Source organism: Heptranchias perlo, chromosome 7 (assembly GCF_035084215.1).
Source record: "Heptranchias perlo isolate sHepPer1 chromosome 7, sHepPer1.hap1, whole genome shotgun sequence".
NCBI lineage: Eukaryota > Metazoa > Chordata > Chondrichthyes > Hexanchiformes > Hexanchidae > Heptranchias > Heptranchias perlo.
This window is the reverse complement of record NC_090331.1, coordinates 36,064,015-36,077,766: the sequence shown is the minus strand read 5'-3', so window position 1 is coordinate 36,077,766 and position 13,752 is coordinate 36,064,015. Positions and strand designations below refer to the sequence as shown.

Genomic DNA, 13,752 nt, shown 5'->3' with positions numbered 1-13,752 from the left:
GTTATGATTCTTGCACAAAAATGGATTAGAATAAAGAAAATTAAATGTGAAAATACATAACCCATACAATATTACAAATAGTTATACTTAGGGCAGGGACCACCTTTAAAACAACCCAGGCAGTTATCTCAGTACCATTTTCCATCCTGACTTGTAGAGGCCTGAAGGCTACTAAATGCACAAAAGATTGAATGCAAAATCTTAGGTAGGTGATTCGCACCCAGCCCTCCACCAGCAACAGCTGAGGGCAGGCAGTTGCCTTGTGCCGAGCCTTCTACCATCTTTTAGATGAGAGGTTTAAACGGTGTTCAGGTCTGCTCTCTCTGGTGGATGTAAAAGATCCCATGGCACTATTTGAAGGAAAACACGGCAGTTCTCCCAGTGTCCTGGCCAATAATTATCCCTCAACCAGCATCACTAAAACAGATTATATGGTCATTTATCTCGCTGCTGTTTGTGGGACCTTGCTGTATGCTAATTGGCTGCTATGTTTCGCTACAACACAACAATAACCACATTTCAAAAAAGTACTTACTTGGCTGTGAAGCACTTTGGAACATCCTGCGGTTGTGAAAGGTTCTATATAAATGCAAGTTCATTCTTTCTTATTATCCATGCACAATGTGCTAAAATATGTATATTATATTGCAGTTAATAGTAAAATAATTGACCCTGAGCTGAGCTTCCGACCCCACATCCTCACGTATCACATGCATGCCTGCTTGGTTGTGGGAATATTGAGCTTAAAAAAAAAAGGCAAAGGAAGTTCAAGATGGAGGAAAAAAAAGACAAGTTTTTTAAATAACAAAGAAACAAGGAGGCAAGAGTTTAATCTAAATATAATATGCAATAATCTCTTCACACAGAGCTGTAGACTATCACCAAGCAGATGACAAAATGGCTGGAAAAGCTATCTGAAGTGTGGAAATTCTCAAGGAAAATAAAGCAATACTATTTGTTATGGTCATCATAATTATGCTACAAATGTTATATTATTCTAGTGATTAAATATGGTTTGCAGAGATACAGTCCTGGTGCAAAGAAAGTCCATACTTTTATATAAAGAGGAACCAATAGATCTATGGGAAAGCATTCTTTGAAGCTTCTGGTCATTGCTGTCAATGTGGGCTGGATTTATTTCCCTTCCCTAATAGTCTTGAACTATTTCCAAACACTTAGGGGTTGAATTTTTGTGGGAGTTCTCTCGATCATCCAACATAACTTTGGTGGAAGATACGCAAAAACCTCAGAGAAATGGGATTATTGGGATGATCAGGAGAACCCCTGCAGAAATTAATGCATTAGTGGAAAGCATTAAAAAAAAGTGGTCATTAAACAGATGTCTCCCACAAATAGTAATGAAAACCACCATCATTTTTCTTTAATTTGTACTTACACAGTAATACTTTAAAAACAAACAAGCTAAACACATGGAAATTACCTAGGAGCGAGGAATTTGGAAGGAGTTACCTCAACACTTTAATTATTTGATGTCTTATGGAGCTCTTCAATCCCATGATAAAGCAATAGAGTATAAGAGTAATGAAGTAAAGGAATTTAGACAAAACATTGGTTAGACCACAGTTGGAGTACTGTGTGCACTTCTGGGTACCCTGTTGTAGGAACAATGTTAAAGCTATAGAGAACATACAGTGTAGATTCACATGTGGCTAATTGGGAATCCAGATATAGCTAATTGCATTTTTCATTCGTAAATAAAAAATGAATAATAGACAGTCATTGGGCTCCCGATCTCAATACTCATATTCGTATGCATGTTTGTATTAACATTGTTGGTAAAATGTAATGAAAAACAGAGTCTGTTTGATCATTGTATGTGGTTTACTTCCTTTGTTACTGCTTATTGGTTATCTGCTAAAATGGTGTGCAACACAAATGAAAATGCCGGAAACACCAGCAACATTGTATGGAGAGTGGAGTTGTCATTGTGATCAGCTTGACTAATTGGAATAAACGCTGCCGGCCAGAAGAAGAAAGTTAGCCCAACCATAAAGAACAGCTCCAACAGGGCACATCATGGCAAAGGGCAAGCAGCATCCAAACATGTTCTGGATGGATGTGGAGATGCCGGTGATGGACTGGGGTGGGCAAATGTAAGGAGTCAACAACACCAGGTTATAGTCCAACAGCTTTATTTGAAATCACAAGCTTTCGGAGCTTTACTCCTTCGTCAGGTGAGTGAAGAGTTGCATAAAGGCACAGCATATATAGTCAGAGAACATATATAGTTCTCTGACTATATATGCTGTGCCTTTATGCAACTCTTCACTCACCTGACGAAGGAGCAAAGCTCCGAAAGCTTATGATTTCAAATAAAGCTGTTGGACTATAACCTGGTGTTGTGCGACTCCTTACATTAGTTCTGGATGGAGAGCATGGGCGGGTCTGACATGTATCATGCGAGTCAACATTCTCAGCAATCACACTAATGAAATAAAAGTACTATTTGCAACAGCTAGACAAAAACCTAGAAGCTACACTAAGAAGTGCTGTGTCTGTTAAATTCTTATCAAAATTCCAAACTTTGGTGAAAGAGAAAGAGTGCAAAGTTTTGCATCTAATGGTGGTAAGTGTTTGTTAAGTAAATATACATGTGAAGTACATTTACCTGTCATTTGTGTAAGGTGTTATCTACCAAAATTGGTGCATGTGGCAAAAACGGTGTCATTGTTGCCACATCTGTGGCTAGTCTTAAGAACATAAGAAATAGGAGCAGGAGTAGGCCATACGGCCCATGGAGCCTGCTCTGCCATTCAATAAGATCATGGCTGATCTTCTACCTCAACTCCACTTTCCCGCCCTATCCCCATATCTCTTGATTCCCTTAGTGTCCAAAAATCTGTCGATCTCAGTCTCGAATATACTCAACAACTAAGCATCCTAGGCCCTCTGGGGTAGAGAATTCCAAAGATTCACAACGCGCTGAGTGAAGACATTTTTCCTCCTATCGATCCTAAATGGCTGACCCCATATCTTGAGACTATGACCCCTAGTTCTAGACTCTCCAGCTAGGGGAAACAGCCTCTCAGCATCCATCCTGCCAAGCCCTCTAAGAATTTTATACATTTCAATAAGATCACCTCTCATTCTTCTAAATTCTAGAGAATGTAGGCCCATTCTACTCAATCTCTCCTCATAGGACAACCCTCTCATCCTAGGAATCAATCTAGTGAACCTTCGTTGCACCCCTCTTTCAGGCAAGTACATTCTTCGTTAGGTAAGCAGACCAAAACTGTACACAGTACTCCAGGTCAGCAATTTCTAATGGATAACTCTGCACCAGGTGGGGCTACCAGGGATAGAAAACTATAGTTATAAGAAGAAACTTAAGTTCCTGGATCTACTTCCCCTAAAGCAGAGATGGCCAAGAGGACGTTTCATTGAGGTTTTTAAAACCATGAAGGGTTTTCATAGAGTGATTTGGTAAAACCTATTTCTTCTGGTTGGGGTGTCAGTAACAAGAGAATATCAATTTAAAATTGACACTAAGCTTTATGCAGAAAGCTGTTGGAGCATGAAATGCTTTGCTACAGGAAGTGGCTGAGGCAGAGACCGTTACATCTTTTAGGGGGAAATTGGATAAATATTTGAAGCAACTGAAGTTCGGGAAGGGATATGGGGAAGAGAGCAAGGCAGTAGGCTTAGCTTTGAGTTGCTCTAGCAAAGAGCTGACACTGACATAATCGGTGAGCATGGTCTCCTTCTATGTTTCAATGACTTTTCCTATTCCGCCAGTTACAGGACGCTTCCACCCAAAGTACGCAATACTTGGGATATTTTCCATGCTGAGGAATGTAATAACTGCAGCTAAGTTTTGAGATTGCTTAAATCTTTGTCACATCAGTGATAAGGTGTATTAAGATATTGCACTAGTGCCTATGCATTAACATAATCTATTGCTCCTGCAGAAGACCATTTTTTCCCCTGATTCATTCTCGGGATGTGGACGTCGGTGGCAAGGCCAGCATTTATTGCCCATTCCTAATTGCCCTTGAGAAGGTGATGGTGGGCCTTCTTTATTAAATGGGATTTAAAATCCTAAATGCACCCTGGGCACTTATTATCATTGGTCTTTCACACTTGGCACCCCATTTGTTGATACCAGATCACATACAGTTGAACCGACAGACAGTTGAATCAACATATAGATGCACACGCATTTGCAATTCCCCTCATGTTAAGTTTTAAAACCCTTGACCATGTTGTGAATGATGTGGAGATGCCGGTGATGGACTGGGGTTGACAATTGTAAACAATTTTACAACACCAAGTTATAGTCCAACGATTTTATTTGAAATCGACAAGCTTTCGGAGGCTTGTTAATTTAATTTGCCACATTGCTGTGGTTTACCTGAGGAAGGAGGAAGCCTCCGAAAGCTTGTCGATTTCAAATAAAATCGTTGGACTATAACTTGGTGTTGTAAAATTGTTTACATGTTGTGAATAGCAGTGCCCTTTAATGGTCATAAGTTTCCCACAAAATAAAACTGACAACATTCTTCTTTCTGCACATAAATTTTGCTCAGAAACCATAATTAAATCCTTTCGTTAACTAGGTTGTACACAAGTTTGGTTATATGTAGTTTTATTGTCATGGCCTACGCATTAGACTGATTCAACAAAGCAAATACAAAATACAACTAGATTGGATAAAATGAAGAAAGACAATTCCAACCACGATCAACTATTTGCTGTTGAAATATTATATTAGAAGTTTGCGTTTTACTTGGCATTTTAAATTAACAAGTTTCAACAGTAACGCAATTGTGGCAGAAATGACGAATTTCATTCATCTGCCGTGAATCAAATGTTAGTTTTTTCTTAAATCGATTCCAATATATTGCAGTCTGGGAAAATAGATCCATATTTTTAGAACGGATCACATAAGGCTCTCCTAATACTTTATTAATGTGGCAGATCATTGTTTTGGGCGAATGTATTCCACAGCGTTCACAGCAATGTGGCAAATCAATACTTACCGACCGTATCTCAGACAGGAATAAAAACTAGATACGATTAAAACTACAGCGTATTGGTACAGCATCATAATAAATGAAACCAATCTTTGAATTCCATCATTTTAGAAGGGAACGTTACAACGAAATCTTATACGGCAGTTAAACGGTTATAAAAATCAACCCAAGTACGGCCGTGAATCAGAATATGATTGCGTGATAGGAATGGTAAACAAAATGAGAGCAAAGGTTTAATCTAAAACACGCCTACAATCGCAGTGTTCCGAAATGAGAATTAGATGCCGGCGGTTATTTACTACCTTCGCGCACCTCTGCCTCGGGTTACGAGCGTCTGACGAGCTCCGATCTGTAACTATGGCAACGTCCGGCCACTATCTTCTTAGCGACAAAAGACCGTGCTCTTCACATAAATATCAAAGCGAGACCCCCAGATCCCTTATGGCTTTGCATTTGCCACGTCCGTCAGTAACCGCAGGCCGTCACCGCCACCACGGGCACACACGCACTGACATCTTTTTCTTTTCTTCTCATCTGCGGCGAGTTAATGGAAGCCGCTGAGAAAATCCCGCAGCCCAAATCCCGCGAGAACACGCCCGCGACCACCCGCGCCGCTGATCGGAATGATTTGATTGGCTCATTTGTATTTGTGGAACGGCTTCTTTTGCCGGAGTGTTAATGTCGACGCTCGGAATGGGACGTTAGCAACGGGACTGAACTGGGGGGGGGGGGGAGGATGATAAGATGAATGGCACCGTTGGGAATGTTAAAGAAACATAAGCAGTGAGTACATACAGTTCCCTGATTATTCTAATTACCGCAGATAGTAACACCATGCGCCGCATTATTGACATCCGCTTTTAATTTTCTGTTAATGTCGGATTGAACAGCTGCCCTGTTGCCTGGTGGTAGGTTCCCCCCTCCCCATGCAGCGTGACCGCGCTGCTCGGGCCCGTCGTCCTCCGGCAGGGTGTTACTGGTTCTGCTGTGCGGCATTTGTTGTTTAGTAGCTAACAGAACGGGCTAGTGAAGTTGCTGTTGCTGCAGCCTTGAGAAGGTAAGTACAGTATGAACCCCGGGGGTATTAGACGGCGTTATTTTCTAGCACTGACTGCTTTTAGTGACAAAGAGTTTTCTACACGGGGCCACTTGCAGTTGGACACAATTAGGGGTAGTTGGGAGTGAAGAGTGAGGTGGTAATTTATCGAAGGTTTCACGGTGGGGACACACACACACACTCTCTCTTCACAGATGCTGCTTGACTTATTGAATGTTTCCAGCATTTTCAGTTTTTATTTCTGTGCGTGCAGACTCTTGTTTGGTCTCATGTCTATCTGATATGATTTTGCTTAACTGACACGGCTATTTCTGCCTCGTGCCACTTTTAGTTTAAGATTATGTTCGGACCTGACAATTCATCATTATTATTTGTCATTTCTAGCGCCAGGGTAAATTGGAATCAAAGCTTGGTAGGCAAAACTGTGATCGGACAATGGGCGGCCTTTAAAGAGGAGATGGTTCGGGTGCAGTCTAGGTACATTCCGAGAGGGGGAAAGGTAGGGCAACCAAAACCAGAGCTCCCTGGATGACGAAAGAGATAAAGAGTAAGATGAAGCAGAAAAAGGGGGTGTATGACAGATGTCAGGTTGATAATGATGTGGAGATGCCGGTGATGGACTGGGGTTGACAATTGTAAACAATTTTACAACACCAAGTTATAGTCCAGCAATTTTATTTTAAATTCACAAGCTTTCGGAGGCTACCTCCTTCCTCAGGTGAACGATGTGAAAATGCAATCCTCGAAATGAAATCGCATTTATAATTCACAGAACAATGCTTGGTGATTACAGACAGTTTTTTCAACTGCCCGTTGCCAAGGCAATCAGTGTGCAGACAGACAGGTGTTACCTGCCAGGTCTCAGAATATACAAATCACCAAAAAAAACAATAAACAAAAAAAAACAGAGATAGAGAGGTAGAAACATAGAAAAGACAGCAACTGACCCGTTATATTAAAAACAGATAACATTTGTTCGCTAGTGGGGTAACGTGTAGCGTGACATGAACCCAAGATCCCGGTTGAGGCCGTCCTCATGGGTGCGGAACTTGGCTATCAATTTCTGCTCGACGATTTTGCGTTGTCGTGTGTCTCGAAGGCCGCCTTGGAGTACGCTTACCCGAAGGTCGGTGGATGAATGTCCATGACTGCTGAAGTGTTCCCCGACTGGGAGGGAACCCTCCTGTTTGGCGATTGTTGCGCGGTGTCCGTTCATCCGTTGTCGCAGCGTCTGCATGGTCTCGCCAATGTACCATGCTCAGGGGCATCCTTTCCTGCAACGTATGAGGTAGACAACGTTGGCCGAGTCACAGGAGTATGAACCATGCACCTGGTGGGTGGTGTCCTCTCGTGTGATGGTGGTATCTGTGTCGATGATCTGGCATGTCTTGCAGAGGTTACCGTGGCAGGGTTGTGTGGTGTCGTGGACGCTGTTCTCTTGAAAGCTAGGTAATTTGCTGCGAGCGATGGTCTGTTTGAGGTTGGGTGGCTGTTTAAAGGCGAGTAGTGGAGGTGTGGGGATGGCCATAGCGAGGTGTTTGTCCTCATTGATGACACGTTGAAGGCTGCGGAGAACATGGCGTAGTTTCTCCGCTCCGGGGAAGTACTGGACGACAAAGGGTACTCTGTTGGTTGCGTCCCGTGTTAGTCTCCTGAGGAGGTCTATGCGATTTTTTGCTGTGGCCCTTCGGAACTGTCGATCGATGAGTCGAGCGTCATATCCCGTTCTTACTAGGGCGTCTTTCAGCGTCTGTAGGTGTCCATCGCGTTCCTCCTCCTCTGAGCAGACCCTGTGTATTCGCAGGGCCTGTCCATAGGGGATGGCCTCTTTGACGTGGTTAGGGTGGAAGCTGGAAAAGTGGAGCATCGTGAGGTTGTCCGTGGGCTTGCGGTAGAGTGAGGTGCTGAGGTGCCCGTCTTTGATGGAGATTCGTGTGTCCAAGAAAGAAACTGATTCTGAGGAGTAGTCCATGGTGAGCTTGATGGTGGGATGGAACTTGTTGATGTTATCGTGTAGTCTCTTTAGTGATTCCTTGCCGTGGGTCCATAGGAAGAAAATGTCGTCGATGTATCTGGTGTATAGTGTTGGTTGGAGGTCTTGTGCAGTGAAGAAGTCCTGCTCGAACTTGTGCATGAAAATGTTGGCGTATTGGGGTGCGAATTTGGTCCCCATGGCTGTTCCGTGTGTTTGGGTAAAGAACTGGTTATCGAAGGTGAAGACATTGTGATCCAGGATGAAGCGGATGAGTTGTAGGATGGCGTCCGGAGATTGGCTGTTGTTGGTGTTGAGTATTGATGCTGTCACAGCGACGCCGTCATCGTGGGGGATACTGGTGTAGAGTGCCGAGACGTCCATCGTGGTGAGAAGTGTTCCTGGTTCAACTGGTCCGTGGGTACTGAGTTTTTGTAGGAAGTCTGTAGTGTCGCGACAGAAGCTGGGGGTTCCCTGTACGATGGGTTTCAGGATGCCCTCGATGTATCCAGAGAGGTTCTCACATAGGGTTCCGTTGCCTGATACGATAGGACGTCCGGGTGTGTTGGCTTTGTGTATCTTTGGGAGGCAGTAGAAGTCTCCCACGCGGGGAGTACGTGGGATGAGAGTGCGTAGGATGCTTTGAAGGTCTGGATCGAAGGTCTTGATCAGTTTGTTGAGCTGGTGGGTGTGTTCTTTGGTCGGATCTGCGGGTAACCGTCTGTAGTGTTCCTGGTTGTCCAGTTGTCGGTATGCTTCTTTGCAATAGTCCGTTCTGTTCTGTATGACTATGGCTCCTCCTTTGTCCGCTGGTTTGATGACGATGTTGCGGTTGGTCTTGAGAGCGTTGATGGCGTTGCGTTGTGCTCGGGTGACATTCTGGACTGTCTTCTGAGTGCAGCTGATGAATCTGGCATTAACGCATTTCCTGACAGCTTGAGCATACATGTCCAGTTGAGGGCAGCGACCCTCCGGAGGAGTCCAGTTTGACTCTTTCCTCTTCGGTTGCTGTACCGCGGATCCCTCTGTCTGCTGTTCCGGATCGTCGATTGTCTCATTGGGTTCGCTGCTGAAATCTTGGGGTTTGTGGTAGAATTCCCGGAGCCTCATTCTCCTGATGAATTCCTCTGTGTCCGCCGCGAGACTAGTGGGGTCCATTTTGGTAGTGGGGCAGAAATTGAGCCCTCGGCTGAGAACTTCGACAAAGTGGTCGGACAAATTGACGATGGACTTCCCTGTGGTTGCAACCGTGGTACCAGGGGAAGCTTGGTCGATGCTGGTGGTGATGCCGAGTTTCTCAAGCTTCCTGCTCTTGGTTTTCATGTAGGCAGCGTAGTTCCGTTGCCTCGTCTGTTTGGCGGTATAACGTAGCTGGTCTGCTGTGTCCTGAGTACAGGTTGAGAGTATGGACTCTATCTTGGTTTTGAAGTTGTGGCGTCTGCTGTAGAGTAGGTGTATGAGATGGTTGCGGAGTGTGCGAGAGGTACGGCGGCAGAGTCTCTCAGCGTAATCCGAGTTGTATGTGGACCTGAGTGGGTTCGTGATCTGGAGTACAGAGGAGAAGTGAAAAAGGAAATAAAGAGGGGCAAAGAGAGACTATGAGAATAGACTGGCGGATAACATAAAAGGGAATCCAAAAGTCTTCTGTCAGCATATAAATAGTGGCGGGGTAGGGCTGATTAGGGACCAAAAAAGAGATCTACGCACGGAGGCACAGGGCATAGCTGAGGTACTAAATGAGTACTTTGCATCTGTTTTTACCAAGGAAGAAGGTGCTGCCAAAGTCACAGTAAAAGAGGAGGTAGTTGATATACTGGATGGGCTAAAAATTGATAGAGAAGGTACTAGAAAGGCTAGCTGTACTTAAAGTAGGTAAGTCACCCGGTCCGGATGGGATGCAAGGAAGTTATGCTGAATCTTTTGTAAAACACTGGTTCGGCCACAACTGGAGTATTGTATCCAATTCTGGGCACTGCACTGTAGGAAGAATGTGAAGGCCTTCGAGAAGGTGCAGAAAAGATTTACTAGAATGGTTCCAGGGATGAGGGACTTCAGTTACGTGGATAGATTGGAGAAGCTGGGGTTGTACTTCTTAGAGCAGAGAAGGTTAAGTGGAGATTTGATAGAAGTGTTCAAAATCATGAGGGGTTGAGATAAAGTAAATGAAGAGAAACTGTTCCCATTGGTGAAAGGGTCGAGAACCAGAGGACACAGATTTAAGGTGATTGGCAAAAGAACCAAAGGTGACATGAGAGAAAAACTTTTTTACGCAGTGGGTAGTTATGATCTGGAATGCGCTGCCTAACATGGTGGTGGAAGCAGATCCAAACGTGGCTTTCAAAAAGGGAAAAAATTTGCAGATCTACCGGGAAAGAGCGGGGTAATTGGACTAGATGGATTGCTCTTGCAAATAGCCGACGTGGGCCGAATGGCGGCCTTCTGCGCTGTAACCATTGAATGATTTCTGAGAAAACACCTGCATTTAAACAAAATATGCATAAACCTACTGTATTAATTTATTGGTACAGTATATTTGAATCAAATAACAATTTGTTTTGAGCCAAAGCTTCTGGGACTGAAAGTAAACTGTGAATCTGCAGCAAATTCAGTTGCACTGTTGGCACTTGGAGAAGTCTTCATTCTTAAAACATTTTCTTCAGATTGAAAGACCTGACCTGAAGCTGCTGTCTTGGTTCACCTATGTTAAGGAGCAATGTGTACATTGATTGGTTAGGAATTGTTAGTTATACTTATAGGAATAGTAAAACTGTTCAGGAGTACTTCTGATTATTTCCGTTTCAGTAACTTTCACAATCTCAGCTTTGCCAATTTTTGATGTCTGGTGCTTCTCAGTTTTCAGATACCATCTGAATACTGAGATAATGAGGTTCTGTCTTCATTAAAAAGCATTTATAATGCATGGGAAGCAGTTCAACAAATGGATGTGCACTGATGTAAATTGTGTCACTGTCATTTCCATCTTTAGAAATTCACCTGTATTTACCCTATTTTTTTCTAATTACAGTGATACTACCATTCTGAAGTTATGAAACCTGTTAACTTTCAATTATTCACCTTAAAAGTTCTGAATTAGTCTTATCACCTTTTTTCCTATTTGATACACCTTCGTAATATTGATCCTGAGTACGTTGGTGAATCATTTGTCATTGGCCCAGAATTTACTGTAGCAGGGCATCTGCCGTTAGTTAATTTAATCTCGATATTTTGTGCTGCAAGTTGCTGGAAATGCAAGATGGAAACATCGCAGCGAGGTAAACCAGGCATCTGGGATCTAAGCAAACAAGGCAAGCAACTGTGTATCTCTTTAACCAATGAGATTAAAGGATTGTTAAATTAACAGCTGAAAAGGAAGCATAAGATAGAATGGGTGAATTCAATATCAAATTGGGTATAGAAAGAGAGGGAAAGAAAGATTGGATTAAGAGAGAAGAAAGAGACAAAGGAAAAGTGAAAAAAATTCTCCAACAATTAAAACCTGATGGAATGAGACCCCTCACTTGTAATAGTTAATTTTTAGTGCTAGAGGGATGGACTGGCAGCAGTTAACGCTTATCACGTTGTTAGAAGCGTACTTAGACTGAAATGGACAAGACTTAACTTTGTGGTACGTTTAGTTCTTCACGCCATTCAGTGCGTTTCAGTGGTGAGGCAGACAGTGAGATGCCGTTTTCGCAAAGCTAACGGCAGAGCGGCACAACTTGGACGGCAACTTTGGATTTCCATGTTTAACCACACATCTGCCCTTACCTGAAGTTGCTGTAGCATTTGCACATAAATAACAGCGAGCACCATTAGTCTCACCTCAACTTTGACAGCAAATTCTGGGCTGATATCTTGGGACAGATGCAAAGCTTTTGGTCTGGCACTTTCCCTATTATGAACAAGTGATCATCCTATGGCGTCCCACCAAAACTGTGTTTGTAGCCAACTCGTTTCGCTCACCTTCTGGCTTTTTCCATTAATTCCTAGAGCTCTGTTTTCTCTCCTCCTGTTCCTCATTCATGTGTCATCTCCATTCATCAATCTGATCTACTCTTTTGCTTATGATTTCACTCTGCATTCATCGACTTTTTCTCAATGCATGTTCTGAGTGCTTGCAACCTTCAGTCTATTGCACTGTAATGGCTGGATTGCTATATCTTCTCCTTTGTACCTGCCACTAGGTTGATGAAAATCTTGTTTCTTCTAATTCTTCAGTTTCTTTCATTTCTTCAGTCACTTAATGACTTTTGGAAATTCTAACCAGTGGCTACCACCATTGGCCTTTGTCGTTTATGTTTTGATATGCTTGACCTTATGATCGGTTCTGATCACTGGAATCACATCTCCATTGCTATAGCTGTCTCCAAGATGTTTGGTTGCCTCTTTTTTTTGTACCAAATGCATTTTTTTCACCCCCTCTCAGTTCAAAATTATCTATAAAACTGAAGGCTGTCCAAAACTTAATTGCTACTCCCATATCTGGGAATGGTCTAGCATCTCTCGCGCACTCCTGGACAGGTTACAAGAGAGAATTTATGACCTGATGGGTAATCCTTCGGGATAAGCATTTTCTATTGGAACATACAGCTTTTAACTAAGTGTGCATTCCTAGATGTTGAGTATACTTTTGACACTTTTGCCACTACTGACCACTGAAGTGTTTATACCATTCTTTATTGACACTTTTTTTAGCCATAAAGGGAAGTACAGGAAGGCAAAATAACTCAGCTGATTGTTGGTCACCAATCCATTCTGTTGGCAGATAAAAGAACAAAGCTCCTAGACCCTCAAAGCAATGACAATGAGATGAGCTCCACCTGTAGCCACTTTACCTCAGGTACAATTTTACCTTTTGATTTATTCAGCATCAAGATTTTTTTTAAACTGCTTGCTTGAATTTTCCCCAAACTTGAGTGTTTTATTTAAAAGGAAAAGTCAGTGAGTTGAAGCCAAGAGATTCATAGAATACCACAACTGCATAAAAATTGTACGGTTAAGTAACAAACACAGTGGCTCATCCTGAGGGATGAATTTTATACTGTTGTAAATGGTCTTGACCATTTAGTTGCCAACTCCACACTTCAAGGGAGGTGGGAAGATTGAGTTACATTCGGCATATGTGACATTTTGTTTCTTATTGCAGGGGAGGCTAAAGATAATTTGGGACAGGTAAGTGCTGTTTAAATATTAATGATTAGAATTGTTTCGAGTACAGATGATAAAGTATCACTTTCTAGTATTTCAATTTGTTATCCTATCACACAAATTATTTTAATTCAGATGTAAATATTGCAGATGAAGGCTTCACAGTAAAAGTTTAATGTACTTAATACTTTTGTGAAGGTGGCAGATGGAGTATAATATGGGAAAATGTGAAATTATCCACTTTGATAGGAAGAATAGAAAAGCAGAATATTTTTTTAAAGGTGAGAAACTAAGAAATGTTGGTAGTCAGAGGGATTTGGGTATCCTTGTACAGGAAACACAAAATTAACATGCAGGTACAGCAAGCAATTAGGAAGGCAAATAGTATTGCAAAGGCGTTGCATAGAAGAGTAAGGAGATCTTGTTGCAATTATATAGGGCTTGGGTGAGACCACACCTGGAGTACTGTATACAGTTTTGGTCTCCTTCCCTAAGGAAGGCTATACTTGCCTTTAGAGGGGGTACAATGAAGGTTCACTAGATTGATTCCTGGGATGTGTGGGTTGTCCTATGAGGTGAGA

The 13,752-nt window shown here is 42.6% G+C and overlaps 2 protein-coding genes across 9 annotated transcripts in view; one reads left to right on the top strand and one right to left on the bottom strand.

Moving 5' to 3' along the window:
• The window catches only part of faima (Fas apoptotic inhibitory molecule a), a 43,529-nt gene extending 37,969 nt beyond the window's left edge, over window positions 1-5,560 (bottom strand). For 2 of the 3 annotated variants that reach the window (XM_067987308.1, XM_067987305.1), the window contains exon 1: window positions 5,297-5,560. The gene's annotated coding sequence lies outside the window, so the exon portion shown is untranslated. The remainder of the gene's footprint in view (window positions 1-5,296) is intronic. The other variant, XM_067987307.1, reaches the window with a different exon arrangement.
• A 177-nt stretch (window positions 5,561-5,737) lies between these two features.
• Window positions 5,738-13,752, top strand: part of cep70 (centrosomal protein 70) — a 77,225-nt gene continuing 69,210 nt past the window's right edge. For 2 of the 6 annotated variants that reach the window (XM_067987294.1, XM_067987299.1), the window contains exons 1-3: window positions 5,939-6,051; window positions 12,789-12,863; window positions 13,170-13,195. In XM_067987294.1, coding sequence (XP_067843395.1) covers window positions 12,833-12,863; window positions 13,170-13,195 — 57 coding nt within the window. In that variant the 5' untranslated portion in view covers window positions 5,939-6,051; window positions 12,789-12,832. Of the gene's footprint in view, window positions 5,778-5,938; window positions 6,052-12,718; window positions 12,864-13,169; window positions 13,196-13,752 lie in introns of those variants that run through there. The other 4 variants (XM_067987295.1, XM_067987300.1, XM_067987298.1 and 1 more) reach the window with 3 other exon arrangements.